Below are 27508 nucleotides of genomic sequence, written 5' to 3' on the forward strand. Positions count from 1 at the left end.
CATGAATGTGAAAAGAAAAATAATAAATGTGTAAATACACATTTTTAGACTCTTTTAGTGTTTTACTTTTAAATCATTATCTCAAGAAAGAGCTTAGATCAGTAAAACACATCCCAGTTCCAAGAAACACAACCAGAAACTGGTGTCAGTTGTAGCCACATTTGTGTGTAGAAATGACACAGCAGGTGCAAAGCCAGAAGATGGCCACATCCCCTGCTGCACAAAACAGGTGCAGCTTAATGTGTGAACAACAAGGAAGAGCTGCAGACACAAAGCATCTTCTTACAAAACTGATGAGAAATCACACAGCAAACAAACCCAGGCATGAAAAAAGTAAGTGTTTCCTGTCCTAAAGAAATCTAAATCTATCTCAGCTTCCTAGACTGATTTCAAGATAACAGGTAATCAGAGCACTGGTATAGACACATCACTGATAGGTTTAGTTTTAGATACTAAACACATCTGGAGCCCTGTTTGTATCTAGTGTTAACTGGTTAATGTTTGCAGACAGAGGATTTGTTGCAAATTCAAAAACATATACTGACTACTATGTCCACGGCCTGAATGTTAAATACATTTCCTTGTGGCTCATAAAACACAATACTGAACTCTATATTAGTCGCCCTGTTGTGAATATCATTTGATAAATCCACCCACACAAGTGTCAGTGCATTTATCCAGGATTCTTTGAAATTCCCAACGAGGTGAATTTATAAACGTATAAATGTATAAACTCTTCAGAGTTTCAGGTTTTTCACATTGATTCATCTAAGTAACAGTGATTCATTCATTCATATTCGGGTTTGTAGATCTATGAGCTGAGCTAAAGTGTAGTAAAATCACACCTCAAAACAAATGGCAGCAACCAGAGGAGCATCATCTACTATCAACTAGATCAAGGGTAATTAATTAAAATCCATTACGGTCCAGTTTCTCAAGCCAAGGCCCGGAGCATAATGTACCTCCCTGCATTATGATCAGTGCCATATCCTGCATACTGAAGTAGCCTTGTGGTTATAGCAACATTGTATGTAATTATGTAATTTAACAACTGAATGTTAAATCAAATTACACTTTCAATTACATTTCAATATCCAAGAAGGTTTATAAATATTATAAATAACAAATACTCTAAATAAGAAGTCCTTTTCTCATTTCAAGTAAAATTTACAAAAAAATAAATAAATGACCAGTAATCAATCTGATTGGCTATTATTGCTGGAGGGCAGGACTTTATCTGTTAACAGCAAGCTGATTGGCTCTTTATTCTGAAGGGCGGGAATCCATATTCATTGTTTTGAGAATTTCAACCCCGTAATCACTTCCTTATTTTTAAAGTTTCTGGTTTTACATCACACAACACTCTTGTCCAAAAGGAGCTTTTATAACGTCTATTTTTACTGGCCCCAAGACGGTGGTGACTGGAGGCCTGCCCTGTGTGTGTGCGTCACTCATTGGCGTCACGGCGCTCATCATGGTGCACAGATCTGATTGGCTGAGTAGCCTCACGTGTGATATGCAGAAACACGTGATTATTCTGGTAATTTCCTGGAGCGCTAAACCTGAACCGTAATGACTAGAAGAGTCACAACATTTAAAACAAAAACTTAATAGTTTATACGTTACAGGTCCAGGTCCGGATAGAACAGCGTCTGGGTCCAGACTCGGACCGCACATTTGTGACCCCTGAACAAGATTATAAACCCCATTTAAAAAAAAAGACATTTGTAAAATGCAATAAAAAGAATAGTCTAATTTTTCAATGCACAAAAAAGCTTTATTTAATTACAATCACAAAAAATGCATTTATATTGTTGTCACTGATGAACTTATCTGTATTATCTGTATCCAACAGGCCACACATGACCTGTTGGATGGATGGATAGCTTGATAGATGGATGAGCTGGTGTTAGAAGAATTGGTCAGAAGTCAGCTCTAAACTTCACCTTTACCCAGGCATTATACGGTTGTTTAAGTTTTTTCCTTGTCTCCAAAAGTGATCTAGGTTCAGGTTATCACACACCTAAAGACAGGGAAGTATTTTTATCAAATACCACAAATGTGAGCACCTATTCGCAAAGGGCCATCGTTGTTTACTTTGTGTTAGATCCAACAAAACAGCTGATCACTTGATACTGATTACAGCTACAGGGATAATAAACACCCAAATCTGCTCACTTTTTTTCTAGACTCTAAATGCAGTGAGTGTTAAAGTGGACAAAGTGTTCGGATGTGGAATTGTTCTGCATTTTCTACGTATAAAACACAAAACACTTTACACCTTTAATCCACATTATTTATTTGTACTTTACCAAGTTACAGGAAACTCTAACACAAAGGCAGAAGGAACTGTTTCATTGGGGCATGGGAGAATAAGGTGAAAATATTTACATTTCTATAACTTACCGTCTCTGCTGTGGTCATCCAGCAGTGTGTAGGTGACAGAGGTATATACAGAAAAATCAAGTGTATCACATCCTAGACTGGTGGCCCCTCCAGGATGCTTTACTGTCCTGCAATCACTGATTCTGGACAGGATCCGGACACACTGCACCCCTGATGAGGATGAGGTGGTTAAAAAAAGAATTAATTAATAGATTTTTTAATCTTCTGTACCATTTGCCACTGTACAAGATATTACTGTACTTTAAGAATATAATACTCTATATTTCACTTCTGGTTAGGTGCTAACTGCATTTCATTGGCTCTGTACCTGTACTCTGCACAATGGCAACAAAGCTGAATCTAATCTAATTCAAACTAAATAATGAAATCCTAGAATAAAAAAACACATGAACATTCAAAAATGTAGTGTACTTAGTAGATATACTTTAAAAGTAGAGATACACGTATTCACCAAGACAGAGACTGTGTAAATATAACCAAAACACAAAGTATCCCCATAGGGTGTTTGATTCCAAGCTCAGACAGGAAAGAAATATATTCATTCATTCATTCATTGTCTGAAACGCTTATCCAGTTCAAGGTGGTGGTGGGTCCGGAGCCTACCTGGTATCATTGGATGCAAGGCAGGAACACACCCTGAAGGGGGTGCCAGCTCTTTGCAGGGTGACACACATTCACTCACACACTCACGCCTACGGACACTTGTGAGTAGCCAATCCACCTACCAAAGTGTGTTTTTGGACCGGTCTAAGGAAAGGACACGGGGAGAACACACCAGTCAGTCACCCATGCCGCCCACAAAGAAATATATAATTCTGTTATTTTAACTTACAACAAATTACTAAACTGGACTGTTGCGCTGGACTCAAATATAGAGAGTAAATATAGAAATAAAGAGCACTGTGGCCTGCTCCAGTCATTAGAAAATGTTACAAATAAATTCAGTCTAAATATTTGACATGAATTGAATTGGAACATAAAGTGAGTGGCAAAGTATACTGGGTAACACTGACAAATTCTGTGCTGCTCACAAGATTTCAGCACAATTAAGGGCAAGACTTTTTGGGCAAGACTCGTAACACCCCAAATGCCTACCTGTGTATCAGGATTAAAGAAAGAAATTAAAAGTTGAGAGCATCTGCCAGTTGCTTTAAATCATTAAATGAAGACACTGAAAGAAAAGGCAGACTTACGTTTGGCAGAGGCGTATCCGGTTATGACTAAAGCAAACATCACAATTACTCCTACTACTGCTCCTGCTGTGATGAGCCAGGTAAAGTAACCATCAGCAACAACAAAAACTCCTAAAGGAAATGTCCATGTTTATAAAATATTATACTGAAATGTAAATATACTACATACAATATCACATTTAATATGGTATTACATGTTTCTCGATATATCATCATTCTCTAAAGAAAAACATGTATCTCCAAAGCAGTAACTTTACAGAAGAAGAAAAAAAAATCCTTCTTAACTGTCAGTGGAAGTCAATGTAAAAAGATATTATTCCAAATAATTTTGCAGCATTTCTATTGGTACATTCTTAAAGAAATCTCACACAGCTGCTGTGTTCAAATGATGCAGTTAACTAAAATCTACAGAAATTAAGATGATGTTCTTTGGAGAACAACTATATGAATACAACACACCTCTTACACTTGAATTCAGGAGGTTATTTGTAAGAGAAAATAATCCTGGGGCCAGCAACAGCTTATTTACATTAAAGTAAAAGAGCCTTTAAACGGCTCGTTTTGAAAGTGACTGAAACTGGTAAGAATAGAGCTGGTGAGGTCTCCTTATGTGAGAGTGATTTTGTGCAAATAACTTCATGAACATATTTTGTACAGTCCATAAACCTATTTTGACTTGTTTAAAAAGAGGTATAATATGTCCCCTTTAATTAGCTGCTACAAGCTACAGCTGTAATTCAAAAACTTACCGAGCTGCACCTCCTGATACGCAATCCTGCAGTTGGTCCCATTAAACAGATCACACTGGTACAGACCCTCATCAGAGCGACTTACATTAAGGAGAAGAATAGAGAAGTTTCCAGAGACTGAGAGTTTGGAGAATGTTTTAAAACGTATTTTGTATTTTTTCCAGAACCTTGCTTCACCCTGCAGGGAGATCTCCATTAGATTATCAACTGTTACAGTCCTCTGACTCCACACTGCTGCTATTTCTGCAGTCGTGTCCGATCTGATGAGGTCTGCACTGAAGATACAGGGGAGTAGAACATCAGACTGAAGCTCTGTTGTTATGTTCCTTCTACCAAGAAATGTATCTTGACACACTCCATTTCCTGCTTGAAAACAGTAAAACCACCATGAGAAACCACTACTGCCAAAGGTCATTTACATTTTCATAGTGTAACTCACCTTTGACCAAGACCATCAAACAGGACCCCCAAAACACCAACCAACCACCGAGTCTCATCCCAAAGAGCAGAACCATGGTGTCCACCACTGTGAGAGTCTGCAGTATAAGGAAAACATTCTGAGAAACGGCACTGATGATGAAAATAATACTTAGCATCACTTCCTGAAGAAAAAATCCCCTCAAATTAACAGGCTAAACACGGCTGCCCAGAGCCACCACCACAGAGATGAGGGTCTCCAAAAATAGAACATGACATAATGTCATGCAACTGACTTATGTTCAAGACATTTTTCTTGAATTAAATATTCACTCACAAGTGAAACAGTTAACAGCGATAAACGTTTATGAGCTGAAATCACTCTGCACACACATTTTGACACCAGTGCCATTATTCATTTGTTTATCTCTCTGCTTTTTTATACTTTGCCTTACTGATACATGATCAGTTTTCTATGTGGAACAAAGTAGGCCTACAGAAGAGGAATTAAAGTAACTAACCTCAGTGCCATATGACTCCAATGTCCAGGACAATCCGGAACTTTTATTCATTCCCATCCTGAGAAAGCCATCAACATTCATTGGTACAATATTAAATTTTACATTTTACAAGATATTACACTAAGAGCCATTTAAAACACATTCTCCATCAATCTGAAATAAATACACCATCTACATTTACAGAATTAACAGATGCTCTTATCCAGAGCGACTCACAAATGTGCTTAGTTCAAACAGAATGTTTATCCTAGTACAAATAGGTTTGAGTTCAATCTCCTCTTGAGCTCAGACATTGCCAGAACAAGGGCCAGTGCTATACCTAGATAAAAAGATGCTGTTCCATGTAAATGGTTGTACTTAGAACTCACTGTGAACCGTGATTTTGACAATTGATACAATGTCTCAGTGTGATTGTTACAGAAGATCCCCTTTCAACACACTTTCCATCAATTTGCAAATGATTTTATGTTGAAAGCATCATACAGACAACAGCTTTTACTAAAGATCCCTAGAAGAGCCAACTTTTTTAAAGTTTGTATAATATCCAGTCAAAAAAAATCTTTAAATAAAATGTATCAGTTTTCAGAATCTTCCAGGGTTTTGAGTGGAAAATCTTTGTTGATTATAGGTTTTTCAAAGTTTTAGGGGTTATTTCATGGCTCCGGTTTTGTTGCAGCACCAGGTCCCATTAAACAGATCACAGTAGTACAGACCGCGATCAGCCTGCTGTATATTATGGAGGATGCAGACGTCCAAATGACAAGAATTTGAACCCCACCCCCTCCCTGATTTCAGTAGGGCAAAGCAACTTTATTTATAGGACACTTTTCATACAAAATGACTATTCAAACTGCAGTACAGTGCTCTGAAAGACAAACTTTACAAACATAGTCTAGACACCCCATTCATTTAAAGGTGTTCAAACTTTGGCCCATGACCCTATTTTTGCCCAGACTTACTCTTGGTAGTGGTTTGTATAGTTTAAGATGCACTGGAACCCATTGGCATATGCACACGTGTGTCTTGGTGAAGTTTGGCATCCATTTTGTGCCTTTAGTAACAACACTACACAAAGCCAGGTGTCCGCTGGGTGGGTGTAAAGCGCTCCAGCATTTGACCTTTGAGATGAGTTGGACTGGTTCATCCTAAAACATCCTTTCACCAGGGTTTTTTCTTCTGTTACTTTACTTTATGACTATGACAGAGAATCACTGTTCTATGAGAGCTGTCCTGTGAGTGTTTTGTGTTGGAAAGAGTACGCCCTCTGTTGTTTTCATTGGGAATTGCAGCCATTTATTAAGCCCAATGCCTGTACGCTGTGCTTGGTGAACTTAGACCAGGGGTGTCAAACCAAATCCACGGAGGGCCATGTGGGTGCAGGTGTTCTTTTCAACCACGCAAAAGCCCCACACTACTGAAAGTCAAGATATATTGATTAGATCCAATGATTAAAAACAGGTGGAATGAGGTGTGGCTTCTGTGTGGTTGGAAAGAAAACCTGCACCCACACGGCCCTCCGTGGATCTGGTTTGACACCCCTGACTTAGACCCATTTCATTCTTTTTCACAGAGTGTGTAAAACCAAATCACTCAATCCACTTGAAATAGCTGAACTATAAAAGTGGTATTGCGCACCCACATTTGTCTCTATAAATATAGTTTTCATTCATTCACTTTTAAATCAGAACACACACACCTTTTTGAGTTTAGATTTCTATGAAAGGATCTGTAGAGACACACATGAATATTTCAGCACATTTTTATTAGCCCACACCAGGCAATGTGTGATGCCACAAAATGAATTGCAGAATAATTCTGATGTAATACAAATCTCTTACTAGTCAGACTTATGAAGTATTCTGATGATCCTCAGAGTCATGTTCCTTATTCTACATCATAACAATGAAAATATGAATCTGTAAAAGCTGTGAAAAGGTCCTAATTGATGCAGCCCTTATTCCTCACTGAGTTGACATACATTGTATTTTCCTGTGTTAGATCTTGATGAGAGAGAGAGAGAGACAGAGAGAGAGAGAGAGACAGACAGACAGAGAGAGAGAGAGACAGACAGACAGAGAGAGAGAGAGACAGACAGACAGAGAGAGAGAAAGAGAGAGTTAAAATCTAGCTTGAATCAGCGGAACAAGAACACAACCTGGACAGTAACATCATCACAGGATATCACACACTCATCCAGTCACTCACACACTCACAACTTGGGGCAGTTTCTCACACTCACATCTACCACAGACACAGGAACAACACTGACTATAGTGTTATCTCATTTGAATTTGAATATGTGAAGATAAATTATATCTACAAGAGGAGCTCAAATCTCAAGGCAGGTAATGTGACCAAAACATCATTTAAAAACTTATTACAGTGTCTTCTTTGTTCACAGAATTAGAACATGTAGTGAATAGCTATAAATGAAATACACACTGTATAAGTAATGAGGTCTAACCTATAAAATTACATAACAAAACACTCAGTAAACAAATGAGGACAATTTTATTACAGTTATATTATAAAAGCCTGCTTTAGAGTTTACTGCACTACTCACTGTGCCTTGCACTGACTCTTCTTTTTCATCACTTCTGTTTATTCTTCTTCTTACTCTTTAGCATTCATTTATAAATACATTACTATGTCCAAAGGTTTGTAGACATTGCCTAGTCTGATTTTTCTTCTGAAATCAAGGGATAATTGCGGTGTTTATGTGAACTTTGCTGCAGTAGTTGCCTCAAAACACAGTAGGATTAGTCTGTATTTTCGTCAGGAGAGGGTTAGTGAGGTCAGATACTGGTACTGGATGCTCTACAGTGAACTGCTCTGTGGATTTACACCCCTCTCACTGACACTTGGCACTGGGCATGGTGATGTTTCTATGACATAACAACAGCCTTTTTTAGAGTTTACTGTAATACTCACTGTGCCTTGCTCTGGCTCTCATCATTTCCATCAGCTCTGTGTCATTTTCTGTGCAGAAGAACTTCATCAGTATTTACTTTTAATACATCATTACATCATTATGCCCAAAAGTCCAAAACTATGTTTCCTATTCTGTTTTTTTTCTTTAAGAAATCAGGGGATGAGTTTGTCTTTTTGCTGTAAATGTCTCAAAACACAACTAATAACGATTTTCAGGAACTGATTCTGATTAATTCCAGACCTCAAATGTACTGTTCTCACACCAGAGAACACAGTTCCACTGCTCTACAGTGCACTGATAGGTGGCTTGGCATAGAAAATGTCCTTTCTGTTGTTTTTCTGTGTAGTGTGGGGGCAAGGGAAGACTTAAAGGAGCTGAATTCACTGAACAACAGCTTTTGGACAATTCTGGACATATAGTGAAGAACATAAACTGGCAATAAAGATAAACTGTAAATAAATATTTACCATAAATATGTTCCTCTACTGTTTCAGTTCCATCTGAAATTTAGAAGGGAACAAAAATCACAATCTCGGTCATTTTGAAATACAAAAATGAAGTAGACAACTGTGAACTGAACAAAGAGACTTACTCTCATGAAAGCATTTGTTCACATACACAGCGTCTGATCCTTCTCCTGCAACACAGACATGTAGAAAAAGGTCATATTGGGACCAGTGTACAATGAACATCAAAAATGTTAAAATGACTTCCTGTTTCTACACACTTTGTCCATTTTAGCAGCTCAACTGATCATGAAGGGGCTGGATGTTTCCGGTTGGTGGACTATTCTCAAACCAGCAGTGACACTGAGAGGTTTATAAACTCCAGCAGCACTGCTGTGTCTGATCCATTGATGACAGTTTATCACACACTAACACACCATGACCAAGCACTGTCACTGCAGAACTGAGGATGATCCCCCACCCAAACCATGCCTGCTCCGTGGTGGTCCTGACCAATAAGATTAATGCTGGCTAAAAGATGTACTAAAGTGAGCAATAGATGCTGATAAACTGGAGAGTGAGTGTAGAAAAAAGAAGGACTTGGTGTTTTGGCTGAAAAAATGTTTTCAATGAATAAATAAAATCCAAATACTTCTTTTCCACTGGACAAAGCACAGACACAGCAACAGCAGGAAAAGACTAACAGCTGCTCCAAGAAAGTAGGGCCAGTATTTCATTAGTGAACTGGATAGTCCTTTAACTGATGGAAAGACAGAGGAAGAAGCTTTAGAGTCACAGGTAGAACCAGTGACTGGGTGAACCAAGTATAACGGTTATATTAGGCCTCTACATTATACTGGACCATCACTATAGGGTTAACATTATACAGATATACACCATTTTAAAAAAAATTCAAAATGTTGGGTATATTATGTATGAGACAAAGTCTTGTATCTCCAAAATTCTACATGAAAACTGAATGCTGACTGCATTTTAATGAAGTGTTGAGATAAGACAATATAATACAATTGACAAAAAAAATTTTTTTCAGACAGGGAGGCAGCTGTACATGACTCATATACACACATTTTAAGTAGCTGCTACAAGCTACAGCTGTAATTCAAAAACTTACTGAGCTGCACCTCCTGATACGCAATCCTGCAGTTGGTCCCATTAAACAGATCACACTGGTACAGACCCTCATCAGAGTGACTTACATTAAGGAGAAGAATAGAGAAGTCTCCAGATACTGAGAGTTTGGAGAATGTTTTAAAGTGTCTGCTGTAATTTTTCCAGAACCTTGCTTCACCCTGCAGGGAGATCTCCATTAGATTATCAACTGTTACAGTCCTCTTACTCCACACTGCTGCTATATCTGCAGTCGTGTTCAATCTGATGAGGTCTGCACTGAAGATACAGGGGAGTAGAACATCAGACTGAAGCTCTGTTGTTATGTTCCTTCTACCAAGAAATATATCTTGACACACTCCATTTCCTGCTTGAAAACAGTAAAACCACCATGAGAAACCACTACTGCCAAAGATCATTTACATTTTCATAGTGTAACTCACCTTTGACCAAGACCATCAAACAGGACCCCCAAAACACCAACCAACCACCGAGTCTCATCCCAAAGAGCAGAACCATGGTGTTCACCACTGTGAGAGTCTGCAGTATAAGGGAAACTGGTAAACAAAATTTATGGTAAGAGATTCACTTCCTGAAAAAAAAAAAAAAAACCTCAAACAGCCCACCCACAGCTGCCCCAGAGTCACCACAACAGTGCTAAGGGTCTTCAAAACCGTTAGTGCTCTATTGTTACACCACTGAATTAAAAACAGGATGTTGACCTTGAATTTACTCTTCATGTGGTGTATTTGTCTAAAACAGTAAACAGGGATGAACAGTTTATCACGCAGTGATTTCATTATTACTCAGATGTAACAATTTCTCCTGTAAAAAATATAATAATGTCTACAATTTTCTTTGGTGAGGGCGGCACGTTGGAGCAGCACGTAGCATCGCAGTCACACAGCTCCAGAGTGTGTTCTCCCTGTGTCTTTGTGGGTTTCCTCCAGGGCTCCGGTTTCCTCCAACGGTCCAAAATCACACAATAGTAAGCGACTTATAAGTGTACATAGGTGTGAGTGTGTGAATGAATGTGTGTGTGTGTATATATGTGTGTTGCCCTGTGAAGGACTGGCGCCCCCCTCCAAGGTGTGTCCCTGCCTTGCTCCCAATGATTCCGGGTAGGCACCAGACCAACCATGACCCTGAACTGGGTAAGTGGTTACAGACCTGGCCTTATCTATTTACATTCATATATATATTTTAGGCTTTGTCCAACTGTGTTTTAGATCACCAAAAACAGTTTGTCAAAAGTACCTTCCAGGATGAAGGTTTTGAAAGTTCTGTTGTGGTCGTGTGGATTGGAAAAAATAACAATTTTGAAAAACCTGACACGATGCATCAACATATGCGTGTATGTTCTTTCTTTTTTTAACTCAGCAGGTGAAAGCTGATCGAATTTTGTTTTTAATGTTTGCGGTTTTGGAACCTTCCTCCTTAATATGTGTTTAAAACTGAAATACATTTGTAATGACTTTCTGACAGATCAACATACCTCCAAATACCTACAGTAGTATTAAGTTGCCTTGTCACAGTGGAAGGATGGACGCAAGGGGGGAGGGTCTCAGTGCTGCAGCTGATGGAGACCTTTTTTAAAGGATTAATATTACTGGACAGCAGAACATCATACTGAAGTTTGGTGGTAATGCTGATGGTAATGTTATATGACATATATATGACAGAATGGATATATTAGACAGTGTTTCAAAGAAAAAATATTTATATTATATTATATTATATAAATACATTCATAGTATAAATACATAGACTAGATTCACTAATAAAGACTCACTAAGACGTGAATGAAAGGGTCATTTTGTCTTATTTAAACATCTTTCTGTGCAGTGTTTGGGTCAGACAAGGGGCTGTTCATTGTTTTTGAACCAAAATAAGAATTACAGTTGGTGAGATTGACCCAAGTTGTTTGAAGCAAACTTTTCCCAGAAATTCCTGATTATCCTTTTATTGCACAAACACTGTAATGCCTGTGTTTGAAAACCACAGTGTTTTACATTAATGTATCTACCTGTATATTTTCATCCATGTTTTCTATATTATTCTATTCATATTAAACCTGCCACATTTATATATTCATCAAATGGTCATTTTACTTATTAATAATACAAAATTAGCACAAATCTCACATAGTTGAAATATAAGTGATTATAAATATTTTAACTGAATATTTAATTGAAAAAACCCAGAATGTTCCAATATAATGAAAATCACCTAAAATATATTGTAAAAAAATATATATTTTTTTAGTCTTCTACTGGCTGCTGACTTCTAAGAGACATCATATTCAAGGACATCCATGATTCAACATGATAATGTCAAGCAACACTTGTAAGTGCAGTTCCGGTGTGTGTCTTGTGACAGGACATGAGAGGCTCCTAATCCTGGTCTCCTGCTATGCACAGTTCTGTTTTTCATCCATTCAAATGTGCAGCTATTAGGGAGTCAAATGTCTTGAAGCTTAGTATCCCATGCTTGGCTTTGACGATTAGGGCCAGGAGATGGAAAATAACAATCTGTAGTGCTACCTCTTATTCACCCAGTTGACATATACTGGATTTTCCTGTGCAGGGTCTTGAGAGTGAGAGAGAGAGAGAGAGAGAGAGAGAGAGAGAGAGAATTTAGTGTAATAGTACAATAATAGAGCAACAGTAATTTCATTATGACCTATTCTTGAATACATATGCAATCTGATACCTTTTTTGGTCATTTATACATCATTTCTCACTCACTCACACACACCTTTGATCAGATCCACACACCCAATCTACCTACCAACGTGTGTTTTTAGATAGTGAGATGAAAGTTGAGTGCCCAGAGGGAGGAAACCCATGTAGACACATGGACAACACGAATTCTAATATTGCAATATTAAAACTCTAATATGTGAGTGTGTTGTGTGAACATACACACAATTCATGTATTTATTAAACACTATTAGAATGAAGTCAAATGAGCTTCTAAATATGACAGCAGTACAAAATTTAAAGAAAAAATATATATCCACTGTTCTTCAGAAAGGAGATCACATGTCAAGGCAAGTCATTTGAACAAAATATCTTGTTAAATTTAATACAGTATATTTTTACCTTCTCTGTTCACAGAATTTAAAAATGTACTGAATAGCTATAATTGACATTTACACTGTAAATGCCATGAGGTATATTCAAAATGTTTAAATAAATCTTTTTAACAGATGAGTCCTCTATTTGAAACACTATTGTAGAGGCCTATGATATTATAGCCATATGACAACAGGCTGTTTTATAGTTTACTGTAATACTCACTGTGCCCTGCCCTGACTCTCTTCATTTTCATCAGCTCTGTGTCGTTTTCTGTGCAGAAGAGTTTTATCAGCATTTATTGGTTAGCACTGATTTATAAATCCACTACTACATCCAAAGGTTTGTAGACACTTTTTCTACTGATGTTTTTACCCAAACTAAAGGGAATGGGTTTATGTCCTTTTTGCTGCAGTAAGTTCCTTGAAACACAGCCATGAGAATGTGATTGCTTTAGTGAGTGTCAGGAACTGATACTAGATGAGTCATTCTGAAACATCGGTATACTGTTCTCACAACCAGAGAACACAGTTCCACTGCTCTACGGTGCACTGCTCGGTGGCTCTGCATTGGGCATTGTGATCTTTCTGTCAGTGCTCTTCTGTGGCGGTCATACAAGCAGTGTGTGGTCAGCTGAAGCGCTTAAAAGAGATGAGTTCACTGAACAGAAAGAGTGTCTAGATACTTTTGGATATATGGTGAAGAAAAAAAAACATAGAAGATTAATATATTTACCATAAATATTCTCCTCTTTTCTTTCAGATTTATCTGAAGTTTAGAGAAAAAACTAAATCAGCTTCTTGGTCATTTCATTAAACGATAAGTAAGTGGACTACTATGAACACCTGAACTAGACTTACTTTGATGAAAGTGTGTGTTGATATACAAAGGTTCAGCTCTTCGTCCTGCAACACAGAAAGGTTGTATAGAAAGGTCATATTGGGACCAGTGTACATCAATCAGCCAAAACATTAACATGATCTCCTTGTTTCTTCAGTGGTCAGGAGCCAAAAATCCAGGTATTATTTGGGTGGGGCATCAATCTCAGTGACGCTGAAGTGGTGATGGTTTGATCCACTTGCACCTCCACCATGTCAGTGTCATTGTAGTGTTGTGCCTTTCCTGGGGTTTCCTGTTGTGGGTGATGAAGAGGAATCTCTGCCAGACACTGTCTAGAGTTTTAAATACATTTTTATTTCTTCAAAGAACAGCATCTGACCAGCCTTAAAGGCTGGGAGAGAATCCGCCAATTCCATTCATCTCTAATCATCATCACCATCAATAACGAGGGCCCTTTAGTATTTTCACTGATTGAAATGTATGGAATTAATGAACAAAATGTACTTACTTCTTCTCCACTGGGTAAAGAACAGACACACCAACAGCAGGCAAAGTGCAACAGCTGTTCCAAGAATGTAAGGCCAATATCTCATCAGTGAACTGGATGCTGCTTCAGAGATTGATAATAACAGTCCAGACTTACTCAAATGTCTTAAATACTTTAAAAAAGACAAAATCATGATGTTTTGAGCAAACAGAGGAATGGTTGTGGCCCTCTACATTGTACTCTATCATTTCTGTGGTTAGCAGGATATAGAGGTTGTTTCCACTGGGTCAGTCGGTAAGTATGGCATGACGTCTCCGACACCACACATGCGACCACACCACAGTCTTACGCACCCTCTCTCAAGAGACCATGGCCCAAGCCTTCACACTCTGGCTTTGACACCTGCATCCTGTCCCATAGCCCACAGTTTAAGTGCTTCTATGCTTTCCAGTAAAGGTGCTCTTCCATTACTTGGCTTGGCTCTACTCAGCTTTTGTGCTTGGTTCCTGATACCTGGAACCTGGAAGTACTTTTTTAGTACCTGCTCCCTCATGGTTCCAAGCAAGCAAACTAAGGACTAAAAGTGATATGTAAATTTTGCAGAGCACTGACTGACCGAGAGACTTTTCAATCATCATGAATTACTGACGCCCAGCGCAAACTAGCCATTTGTGAAATCTCCATGCTACAGCGGAGATCACATTTGTTTTTATCCAATCCACAGAGGCAGCATGTACAATTACACCATGGCCTTTTGAAGAGGCTCAAATGCTCCTTGGATTAGTGGCAGATGAAAAATTCAGTGAAAGCTGGATGGTGCCACGAATAACAAAAAATTACTAAGCAACTATGCAACTAAGCCATGTTCAGTCCCAAAAAAACAAAACACAACCTTGTGTAAAAAAAAAAGAGAATGTACTTAAAGTGTACTGTTTTGGAACAGCTAATTTGTACTAAATCATTACTAATATGCAGTTTAAATTACATATTACATAGTTACACTTAATATACACTAGTCTATGTACTAATCATATGTTATTTCTGCAACTCTGTAAGTACACATTAAATATATTTATATGCTTAAAGTTGTATAAGTCACATTTTTATCATTTCCAATATTGTAATTTGTAATACTATATATTGGTAGTGTTAGTATTTAATTTGACAAGGTCTGAATGTATGTGTATATTAGAGACTTTTATTTTATATTTATTATTTATTTAAAGTAATTTTAATGTGTTCTAGAGTTCAGACAGGCAGCTCAGAGAAATATATTTCAGTTGTACTACAAGAGTGACAATCAAAACAAATGATTGGTATACCCACTATTTTAGATTGTATATCAGTACAAAGTAGTGGTATCAAAATAGCATAACTTAAGTATACTTCCTTTTTGGACAAGGGCAAACACACAGTGAGTAAACGACACTTAACATTACCACCGCCATTCTTGTAGTTTTTAACGCTTACTGTACTACCTGTAAGAGATGATATTTTGTGATGTCACCAGCTATACGGGGGTAGAGAGGAGGGGAAATGTAGATGAAGATCAACTTGTACTTGGACCAAAAATGTAAGCAGATTTCAGTAGAGTATGTACAATGCAGTGGAAAAGTGTCATAACTGTGCACAAGTTCACTCTAAGTTCACCCTTTCGAAATCTATTTCCAGCAATATGGTCAGTCAGCAATATGGTCTCCAGTCAGATACTGAGAACAGCATGTACTAGCACACTCAGTGGTCCAGGAACAATAACTAGCCTTACCTGCTGTTAAATAAATGTCCTGATAAGCAAGTGAACAACTGGTCCCCTTTGACAGCTCACAGCGGTACAGACCCAGATCAGACAGCTGTAAATTACGGAGGAGGATGGAGAAGTTTCCAGTTGCTGAGAGTTCAGAAAATGTCTTAATATTCTCACTTCTGCTCTTCCAGAATGTAACATTGCCTTGTAACTTGATCTTCAGTAGATCACCAGCTGCTACGTTCCTCTGGCTCCACACTGCTGCTATATCTGCAGTTACATCTGATCCGAGGATGGATGGTTGGAAGTAACATGGCAGTAGGACATCAGACTGAAGCTCAGTGGTTATGTTAATCCCGGGGAGCAGCCCTCTCCTACACGAAGTGACACCTGTACATGCCAACAACAATGTTTTCAATGTTTCAAAAGTACAGGCACTATATTTGTAATAAAGACAATTAAAGACCTCAGAAACAACTAAATTGAGGGAAAGCCCAAGTAAATTTCAGCCTAATGTTGGCCTTACACCCACATTACAAGACACAAGTAAAGCAGACCTGTTCATGTTGTGTTCTGGCCTTGCACCCAGTGCTGGGTTCAAGTCCCATCTAGGTGAAATTTCCATGTTCTCCCTGTGTCTGCGTGGGTTTCCTGTAATGTGTCCTTGGGTTTCTAGAAAGGCACTATATAAGTGTAACCTTAACACCTACGATTGTGGGGAACTGCTGCTGTTACATTTGATTATATTCCGAAACTGTATCTTTTAAGGTGGAACCGAATATTTGAGAGGAAAAAAAATTAACTTAAGTTTAACTTGAATTACCCCCATTTGTTACTCAAGTTGTTTAATTTTGTAGAATTTTCAGTTTGTGTTTATTTTCATGCAGTTAGTGCCCTCCTGAATATAGAGTCAGCTTCACCTTAAGCAATAACTATAGCAAGAATACAACAATATTACCCACTTATGAAGCAGGAATTCATAAGAAGACCTTTTGACGTCTTCTAGTGACTGGTTAGCATTGGCGCCTTCTGGGATTTTATGTACTGAATGGCTATCATTTTTATTTTATGTTTCCTTTTTTTACACTATTTTTCTTGAGGACTTTTAGAAGAATCAAAATGAAGTCTTCTGAGCAGGGAATCAAGCCCTAGTCTGCCATGAGGATGGCAGTTGTGCTATCCACTAAATTTTACTAACCAAACTGGTTCAAGATGCCAAACTCCTTATGCTATACCAGCGTAGAGTTCACCCCACCAATGTTCAGACCTCTGAACTTTAACCCCTTTTTTGCTCTAAGAGTGCATTTACATAGTTTACATTATGTGTACTGTAGTGTAGTGCACTGTAGATGTAGGTTGTGAATAGGCACATTAAAAACATTTAAAAAGTAATTTTCCATAGCCTGGTGTGCTCCTTCAAAACTTTGCATCCAGCAATGGCATAACAATTACAAGAAAAATGCAAAATCACTGAGTTAGTATTGGTCCCCTGATAGCAAGAGGACAGTGGAGCATGGCTGGTCTACTGAGGGCAAAGTTGGAGTTCCACTGGCGTTTTGCACAATGTTCTCTGGGCAGACCATAATTTTTTAAACAAAGTTTTGTCACACTTTGGCGCTTTACCATTCACAGTCCAATTTATAGATTTTTCCTTCATTAATTTATGTTGTTATTCTTTGTTATTACCTGAGCACAATGTTAACATTTTCACCATAATTATTTTATATGAGGCTTATTCATCATTGTACCTCTCATAGCTGTTGATAATATTTGTATTAGTTTATTTTCTTGAAAAAAAGTCTCAGTGAATTTAAAATTAAAAATTTGAAGACATTAAAACTAGTTAGATCTTGTACACAGGGCATTAATCCTGTCTGATAGTGGACGAGCAGTGGCCTACAGTAAATGGGGTACCAACCTTTTTTAACCAGTAGACGGATATTAGCTTGCTCTTTGGTCAGTTAGCATGAGGATAGAAGACTGGTCTGCCATTAGAGTGGTAATAAAAGCTGATTAAAATGTGCTGTAAATAACGCAAATCTTACTGAGATTAAGCTCCTGATACGCAATGATGCAGTGGATTCCCTTAAACAGCTCACAGCGGTACAGGCTCTGGTCTGAAAATTGAGCTTTTTGAAGGACAATAGAGAAGTTTCCAGAATCCGAGAGTCCTGGGAATGTCTTGACTCGCTTGTTTTTTGAGTCCCGCAGTCTGACACCTCCATTTATAGTTATCTCACTCAAGTTGTGCACAGCCGAATCCGTCTGACTCCACACCACTGCTACATCTTCAGCCTGGTCTGATCCGAGGATGGATAGATTGAAATAACAAGGCAACATCACATCAGACTGCAGCTCTGTGGTTATTGCTGTGCTGGAAATATGCTCCTTTCCACATCCATTTAGATCTGCAGAAACTGGAGAATAATAAAATATATAAATATGTAAAATTATATGCAAGGTTTTAGCAGCCCTGGTCAAAGTACACTACTCCAATGTTCAACTCCTCTAAGTTCACCTTTTCCATGATTCAATTTCTTAAATATTCAACCACTCCAAATACGTTCATTCATTAATTCATTATCTGTAACCGCTTATCCAGTTCAGGGTCACGGTGGGTCCAGAGCCTACCTGGAATCATTGGGCGCAAGGCAGGAATACACCCTGGAGGGGGCGCCAGTCCTTCACAGGGCAACACATACACACTCACACTTACGGGAACTTTTTGAGTCGCCAATCCACCTACCAACGTGTGTTTTTGGACTGTGGGAGGAAACCGGAGCACCCAGAGGAAACCCACGCAGGCACAGGGAGAACACACTCCAAATTCAATGTCTAAATTCAACCATTCCAGGTTCAAACCCGGCAATGCTCAAACCTTCCCAAATTCAATTCCTCTGATGTTCAACCCTTCGAAGTATAACTCTTCTAAATTCATCCCCTCTAATTTCTGAATTTTTTTCTGAAGTTCAATCCCTCAACTTTTAACCTCTTTAAAGTTTAAACCTCCAATGTTTAGCTCCATTAAGTTGAACTCCTTTGTGTTTAATCCTTCAAATTTAAACCCCTGCTGAATTTACCTCTTGTTTCAAACCCTCTCCTTTTCAGCCCCAGGGCCTTTGCTTTAAAGATGCATTCACATTCACTGTAGCACTGTAGGAAGTGAGTAAATTTGTCCACCGCGGATGAAACAAAGGTTATATTTATCCTTCTTTCTAAAGTCCTTTCATAAAATTTAGTATTGAGCAATAGCAACATTTCTTAGCAACAGTGAAAATAGTAGTGTTAAGTAGTTACTTAGAAGTATTAAGGAATAAGAATAATGCTATGAATATTAAAAAAAACTGACAGAAAAACTACAATGCTTTGTGAAGATACTACACTCTGAGAAGTACCAGAACACTAAAAACAAAAAACAATTAAATATAAGTAATCTGATCATACAGAAGAAACATGAGATAACAGCATTTTCCTGTGTATGTTGTTTGTCTGCCAGTGTAATAGAGGGCTTTTTTTTCCAACTGTTGAGGTCATCAACTGTTATCTATATTTTCTTGAATAGTGTAAAATGCCTCGTTTGATCGACACAACAAATACATTGTGTAAAATTAATGAAAATAAACAACAGATAATAAAATGAATTTGATTCTGAAAAGCAGTTCAGAAATTAATGGAGGGCGCTCTTATGGTCTGATAACAGCTACTCACCTTTATGAGGACTGGTCAGAAGTAGCACCAGAAGCCAGATTTCACCCAGCATTTTCTCAGCGACCACATTCAGAGACACAATAAAAGGCGATCCAGTGGAACAGTGCTTTATTGTTTGAAGATATATTGCTTTTGTCCAAAGAAGATGCTCTATACTCTTCGTACGATCACCGATTTCCTGTAAGTTGCTTTGTATGGGGGTCGATCAAAGGAAATGCTGTGACTGTAAAACCCCTTACTTTTACTGTAACAGCTGCTTGTATTTCTCTTAGCACACTCAAACACCACAACCTGCAGCACCCTTACAGAGCAGAATACAGATTAGAAAAGGTTAGGGTATTATTAACATTGGTTTAACTTGGGGGAATAATTAGCACACTGAAAATAGATACATGAAAGTGAAAGTAAAGACTGAGTAAATGGAAAAAACAATGAAAAATAGAATATATTAATTAATAATTAATAAATTAACTTCTACAAAAATAAAACTCACCACAGTCCTGGTTCTTCAAGGTTTCCTGCATAAAGTCCTCGCATAAAGGCCTTCCCTCAACATGTTTAATTCAGCAAATAAACAGTAAGCACGAACAAAAATATTGTTTTCTGTGAAATTTTGTTTTACTTTTTGTAAATCTTTTAACCAAGAGCACCCAAAATATTACAGTTTGACCTGCATTTCAATTTTTATATTAGATATATATCGATATAAAATCAACAGACACAAACTGTTTGGCAGTATGACTGAAAACCCCTACATTTATATAATATAATATTATATAATAGTCATCATAAATATATGGCACCCTAGATTTAATATAAATAAAACCTAGATACCGGTTCCTACAGATACAGGTAAAACAACATTGCTGGTGTTAACCATAGGAAATGAGCTCTGCATCACACAGATGGGTAAAGTTCCAGAGTTGCAGCAGCAGTCATGCTCATGCACATTTACTTAGCAGTGTGTGGTGGCATCAGTGTGACACCACACCCACAAAGTGCTGCAATAACAAAAATCCACAACTACAAATAACCACAGCTATTAAAAGTGATAAGCAAAGCCCTAATGTTCAGATTCTCACTCAAGGCAACCTCCAATGCATAGGGCATTTTAAGCACATATTTTTGTATATCCTTTCATTCTGTTTTTCACAACCCTTAAAGCCAACTACTTTCAGGTTATTTTTGGAAATACTGCATATACTTTTCTACAGGCCAAAGACAGACCATTCAGATCAATGCAGCTGCTAGCCTGGCCTTCTTGCCCTCCAGATCTGTCTCGTACTGAACAATATGGAAGACCCCCAAGTCTCTGTGTTTCTTTCAGACCTGCATCTACTGCTTCATGAGGTAGATGTTACACACTGTTTTCAAAGTTTAACTCAAATTTTACGAAATTTTCAGAGCTCCCCTGAGGCCCTGCACTCAGTGTTGACCCCATCCTCAACGATCACCTGTTCAATCCCCAGTGAGGCTTCAGCCAGCCAAGGAAGGGAGCACTAAGAAAGCACAATTGGCCTTGCTCTCCCTGGTGCCAGGCAGCGTGTGCATGCGTCAGGTGGTGTGACGGACCTGGACAGTGGGTAATTTCGTCCGGTGTGCGTGAGGCTCTGTAGGAGTGCTGAATTAGCAGCAATGCAAAAACAGAAAAGGTTTGAGGTAATGTGCTTCAGAGGAAGCATGTGATTGTATTCTAGTGCTGTAGGAATCTTTGTGTGATGAAGAGAGTACACTTACAAAGTGGAAATAGAGACAACTAACTTTTTGCAAAAATAAACATTATATATATCAAAAAATAAACATTAACAAAACCAAACCAATATTTTTTTTCCTTTATGTTTCAAATACAGTCAACACTTGACCAGTTTGAGGAGTTCTCTCTCCCTACTGCACTCCCTCACTCACTCACATTTAGCAGGTGGAAGAATGTCCACAGCCCTGTGCTGTTTCCACTCATGTATCTTTTGGTGCTTTTTAAAGAACAATGCTTTCAATAAATGACACTGTGATCATGTCAAAAACAGCTTAAGATTTATTAAAAGACCATACATTAAAAAAATGTATCACCAAAAATATCAAACATACTGTTTTCTCCAGTACCAGTCTGTACAGTTTCAGTGTTCCACAGTCCAGTGCTGAGAGAGTTTATACCTTCTCATGGATACTTGGTGAGTAGAAAGCCCTTAGGTTCATGTGCAGCTGCACTAGAGTGTCCTGTTCTGTTGGTAATGCTCCTTTATGTCTGCACCTGCAACTAGAATATGTGCGGAAAACTTTCCGGTTTGCCCCAGTGACGACTTTTCAATGCATATTGCTCTCTCTGTGCTGGTCTGGTGTCTGCGAGTAATTAATATTGGAGTAGACCTCTTCTGAAAAGGGAAACAGTAATGAAAATAAAACAACAGAACACAGAGTAGACAAATATTTGATTGCTAATGATGAAGTGCGGATATTTACCTTCTTTTTGTTTGGTGTTCTGTACAGTGTAGTAAACAGGATCATATATCAGGTTTTCAAGTTTTATTTCTGGAGGAGCAGACAACAAATACTCATCTATAATGTTTTACATATATCTTATAAACAGTTTGTTACTTAGGTAGTTGTTTTGAGAATCAATTCAGTGGAAATATGTCCACAGTATTCTTAGTATTTTAGTGACCCCAAACCACACTCATCCTATTCTTATTTACATTTAAACCATGAAACCACCATCTTACTTCACTGAAAACCAGCCGGTGTGTTTCCTCTGTAGCTACTAAAACCTTTAACACTAGAACTACCAGGATTTTCATATGACCCCTTTTTCTACCAGAAGCTGCCAAATGGCAGTGCTGGGGTAATTTGCATCCCATTAGGCCACCTTTTGTTATGTACATTAAGCCACTACTAGGTGCTAAAACGGGGGGGATGGGTGATAGTGTGAACTGTGTTGACTGATAAAGCTCTGACAGTCACGGGAGGCACAGACTTTCAGGAGTTTAGTTCAGGGCAACAGTCTCAACAAATAAAAAATATTTTGGTACTTTGGCAGTTTTCTCAGCTGCTGATAATAAAAATTATTATTATAACCTTTCAAAAATATGATGAAATAATACTTGTTTATTTAGAATACACACAAAGAATTATTTAAACTTTTTAGTTTATATTTGTTGATCTAATGCAGTATTATTTGATGTGAAACCTACAAAAACCTTGAGAAATATATAAAAAAAAAACAGTTAAGTAAAAATTGCTCAAAAATAGTATTTAATCATAATTTGAGTCATATTTACTTGTCAAGAAAAAAATTGCCAATGGGGTAAGATATTTTGACTTAAAACAAGACAAAATGTCCTGATAAGATTCTTTTACTTTGGGTTATAAAAAGTTTAAGTAAAAATGTCTTATTTACAAGTAGCTGAGGGTTGTGTTTTTGTATAAATCTATGTAAAAATATCTTTACCTATTGGCAGTTTTTCAAAAGACAAAAACTACTTAAAATAAGGTTACAAAATACCAGAGCTATTTTGACTAATCAATATGCCACTTTTTGCACTGTGAAAACAATCCTACAGTAGCACAAAGGAGGCATACTTCAGATGTTTATGAATTATAATTCAAATACCATGTTTGTGTCAATTTCACATTATTTTAACCTCTCACTAATCAAATCTCAAACATATGGTCCTGTAGATGAGGAAACTTCACCACCTCCAGGAAAGAGAGGTCGCATGGAGACACACGAGTGGCTGACAGAGACGGCAAAAGATGGCACAGTGTGGCATGAAGAACATAGTTTATATTTCTGTACAGTTTACATTTCTATTTATGAATACTTTTGTTATCATATTGTTGCATGCTTATTTTTTCTTTTATTACTTCCTTTATTACTATTTCATTGTACAGGGAAACCAAGCAAAACGTTTCTTTCCTGTTCATATACCAATAAAACTACCTTGAATCTAAACTTCTGGTAATGTTGACTTTTTTGGGGGGTGGGGCTTTGGTTCCTCCCAAGGTTTCTTCCTCAGCTCTGAGGGAGATTTTCCTTGCCCTGGCCTCGCTCACCTTATGGCTTATATTTCATGTTACTGGAATTTACTGGAATTCTGTGATGTTGCTTTGTGACAATATCAGTTGTAAAAAGCTCTAAACAAATACAATTGACTTGACGAGACTGAATCTGGTTTGGTTTGACCATGTGTTGTTTAAATTTGTGACTTCTTAAAAAAAGCCTTTGCAGGATAAAATGGTAAAATGAACTCACATTTAACAACATTGATTACTTCCAAATTATATTTATGTTGTGGGTGTTTACACTCCGTGTGTCATAGTATGTAGTGAGCTGCCTTACTGCCCACTGTGTAAAGGCTGTGTAAATAATCAACATTTGGACTGATATCCAATCTTATGAGAAATAAATGACACACACTGTACATATATATATATATATATATATATATATATATATATATATATATATATATATATATGTGTGTGTGTGTGTCATTTATATATATATATATATATATATATGTGTGTGTGTGTGTGTGTGTGTGTGTGTGTCTTAGATGACTGAAATGCTCCAGCTAAAGAGCAGTTATGCCGCTGGTTGTTCCTGCTTGCTGCGCACAACTGGTGTTTACTTCAGAATTAAATAATTTTACTGTCAACATCAGCACTTGTGGTTTTAACTGTTATTTTTGTTATTTTTATCTTCCAGAGGAGCAGAGAACTCAGCAAGAAGAAATAAAGTCAGAATAAGGTGATGTTCTATGTCACTGGATCAGAAATGGGTGATGTTCCTCAAAACTGAATCAGAATGATCCTCATTTGAGTCAGAATTAGGTGATATTCCTTAAAGGCATCTGTGTCTGTAAATGAATGAATGGGGTGGGGGGGGGAATAAATAAATAAAAAAAAAAACACTCCTTAAAATGAGGATTGCTCTATTCCTGTTCTATAGGTTGTTAATATTGACGTATTTTTGCTGTTTATTATCAGGTGGAAATATGTCCAAACTTGGGAGACTTCAGCCACGTACAAACAGTCCTTGTTCTCCCTCAAACACACCAATCCACCTTAAAAAATGCGGAGCTTAGAGCTGCGTTTCCCCACAATTATAGGTGTTGAGTCAGAATGAGGTGATGTTCTTAAATATTGAGCGAGAGTGAATGTGATGTTTCTCATTATTGAGTCAGAATGAGTTGTCATAAGGAATTCATCTTGTTGAGAGTGCACCTATTACACTGTGTTTATGGAAAAACTAGTGTCTGAGACAGACCTATGAAAATAGACATGAAAGGGGGTGGCTACTTTGTATCCTCACACACAACTTACCATGACCGCCCACTTGTCTCACACGGCGTCTGCCTGAAACAACCAAAATATCTCTGTGAGAAATCTGCAGACATTTATTATTTGTCATATGTGAGTGCGTCAGCTGTAGCGAGGCTGATATAATACAAAGGCTGGTCTGTGTTTCTATTCGCTGCTGAGCTCCAGAGCAAGTCACGTAACCCCCAGCTGCTCCGTTGGTGCTGCGGCTGAAGTGGTTGCCCACCACTCCTCATAGTGTGGGTTTGAGGGGGAAAAAAGAAAAGAAATGAAAGAAAGAAAAAAAAAAAAAAAAGCTTGCTAGTTTGTGTTTTCATTGCCAGAGATTCCATTTCCCAGGGTGAATTAAAATATCACTTCTTCTTTTTATAAAACACTCTTCGGTATTTCCTTAAACTATTAGTGAACAGCATTTTTTAACATGTCTAATAGTGTTACACGTTAAAATACCACATATGCGGTTAGCATCACATTATTTACCAAATAATAACACAGCTAACTTCCTCTCCAGTGGAAATCAAAGTTAGATTTAACCTTGTTCACAGCCATGTTTCTGTTTACGCTATATTTAAATAAGAGATATCATGCACAATATACTGTAAAAGGAGAATCTAAGATGAGGAAGCAAGACATTCATAAAATTTCTGTGCTCTGAGACATCGAGCCAGCAAAAATCTGACTGGGTTATTTTATTTCCTTTTGTGGTTTGGGGGTCTCCAGATCCCACTAAATGCATGAATTTTAGTTTCTGGTATTTTTCAAAAAAAGTCCCCTGTTTAAAAGTGTTAACTAAGAACATTGATTTAAGCAAGTATTTCATTTGCATCCTAAGTCTTGACACATTGTAACTGCCACTAGCAATACAGAGAAAAACATCTCATAACTATTACTATTATATGACAGTTTTAGCTGCCAAAACTGACCCAGAAGATGCCTCTTTCATTAGCAGTCCTAGTTTTGAGATATTTTACTCGCCAAGTTATGTCTAAGACTGGAATCTCCCATCAGTGACAGTACTTCTGGAAGTCCAAGTTAGATAAGACTTGACCAGGACACTGATTCAGACTGAGACACATTGGATCCGAGTCAGGACTGAGACCAGATCACATCAAGGCTGAGAGCAATTTAACAATTTTTCAGAACATTGAAAAGAAGAAGAAAAAAAATGAAAATACAAAACATTTCCTTTTCCCCTGAGAGTGAACATGCTTTCAAAACCAAGACAAGGCAGAATCTTTTAAAATTGCCAACAAATCAAAGAAATTGAAGATACACTTTCAATCAGTATTCCAACATTTGAAGCAATTCAGCCCTTAAAGCATAACTAAGAGAAATATCCGTCATCAGCTCTGTGTAGAAGATTCTTCAGAACATATCTGCATTTAATTTTATCTCTGCAACGTGTGATGGCATTAAGTGTTGTGTTGTTTACTCACTGACTTACGTTCATTTGCCAAGTAGAAAAAACATGCTGTGAACAGAAGAAAAAGTATTCCTCCTGATGCTCCAGCAACAGCAATGATGATGTATTTCTGATGAGCAGGAGACAGAGAAAGACCTGTGGCAGATAAAAATATAATGAATAAAATACAAAAAGGTTTTTTTTTTCCAAATCTCTAATGACGTTAAGAGTTATTGTGTAGTACAGAAGATTTTACAGAAAATGAAGGAACAGCTACAACTTGGAACCTGATATCAAGGTCACATTTGGATGTCAGTAAACACAGTAATATGTTGGCTCCTCTGTGTAACCACACATGAAATTAGTTTTCATTATAAAGGTCCAAAAACTTACTGAGCTGCACCTCCTGATACGCAATCCTGCAGTTGGTCCCATTAAACAGATCACACTGGTACAGACCCTCATCAGAGCGACTTACATTAAGGAGAAGAATAGAGAAGTCTCCAGATACTGAGAGTTTGGATAATGCTTTAAAACGTCTGCTGTAATTTTTCCAGAACCTTGCTTCACCCTGCAGGGAGATCTCCACTATATTATCAACTGTTACAGTCCTCTGACTCCACACTGCTGCTATATCTGCAGTCGTGTCCGATCTGATGAGGTCTGCACTGAAGATACAGGGGAGTAGAACATCAGACTGAAGCTCTGTTGTTATGTTCCTTCTACCAAGAAATGTATCTTGACACACTCCATTTCCTGCTTGAAAACAGTAAAACCACCATGAGAAACCACTACTGCCAAAGGTCATTTACATTTTCATAGTGTAACTCACCTTTGACCAAGACCATCAAACAGGACCCCCAAAACACCAACCAACCACCGAGTCTCATTCCAAAGAGCAGAACCATGGTGTTCACCACTGTGAGAGTCTGCAGTATAAGGAAAACATTCTCAGAAACAGCTCTGATCGTGAGATAGTAGCATCACTTCCTGAAAAAAAAACCCTCAAAACCACTCACAGCCGGCCATGAACCACCACCACTAGAGTAGAGGGTCTTCAAAAATAGTACGTGCTCTGTTGTCTCACCTTTAAATGACGTATATTTATATTTACCCAGAATTATATGTTCACTATGTGTTTA

At 37.8% G+C, this 27508-nt stretch overlaps 2 protein-coding genes across 7 annotated transcripts; both read right to left on the minus strand.

Annotated features, from left to right (window-relative positions):
• Positions 1-1827: 1827 nt before the first annotated feature.
• LOC136687536 (uncharacterized) lies at positions 1828-10357 on the minus strand. Of its 5 annotated transcripts, none has more exons than XM_066662012.1 (11): positions 10236-10357; positions 9797-10159; positions 9317-9424; positions 8811-8855; positions 8686-8718; positions 8218-8265; positions 4788-4884; positions 4349-4711; positions 3600-3710; positions 2407-2556; positions 1828-2023 (listed from the first exon to the last, which is right to left on the minus strand). In XM_066662012.1, the coding sequence occupies exons 1-8, from the start codon at positions 10309-10311 to the stop codon at positions 4678-4680; spliced, it is 804 nt and encodes a 267-aa protein (XP_066518109.1). In that variant the 5' UTR covers positions 10312-10357; the 3' UTR covers positions 1828-2023; positions 2407-2556; positions 3600-3710; positions 4349-4677. The 5 variants fall into 5 exon arrangements, with proteins under 5 accessions (XP_066518109.1, XP_066518105.1, XP_066518107.1 ...); XM_066662008.1 differs by having other exon boundaries at positions 4349-4714; XM_066662010.1 differs by lacking the exon at positions 2407-2556 and having other exon boundaries at positions 4349-4714.
• An 11338-nt stretch (positions 10358-21695) lies between these two features.
• Positions 21696-27272, minus strand: si:dkey-65b12.12 (uncharacterized). Of its 2 annotated transcripts, none has more exons than XM_066649848.1 (6): positions 27199-27272; positions 26760-27125; positions 26409-26522; positions 24968-25000; positions 22106-22174; positions 21696-22017 (listed from the first exon to the last, which is right to left on the minus strand). In XM_066649848.1, the coding sequence occupies exons 1-6, from the start codon at positions 27254-27256 to the stop codon at positions 21950-21952; spliced, it is 708 nt and encodes a 235-aa protein (XP_066505945.1). In that variant the 5' UTR covers positions 27257-27272; the 3' UTR covers positions 21696-21949. The 2 variants fall into 2 exon arrangements, with proteins under 2 accessions (XP_066505945.1, XP_066505952.1); XM_066649855.1 differs by having other exon boundaries at positions 26760-27122; positions 27199-27270.
• Between the last annotated feature and the right edge of the window lie 236 nt (positions 27273-27508).

This window comes from Hoplias malabaricus, chromosome 2, assembly GCF_029633855.1.
Source record: "Hoplias malabaricus isolate fHopMal1 chromosome 2, fHopMal1.hap1, whole genome shotgun sequence".
NCBI classification, from domain to species: Eukaryota; Metazoa; Chordata; class Actinopteri; order Characiformes; family Erythrinidae; genus Hoplias; species Hoplias malabaricus.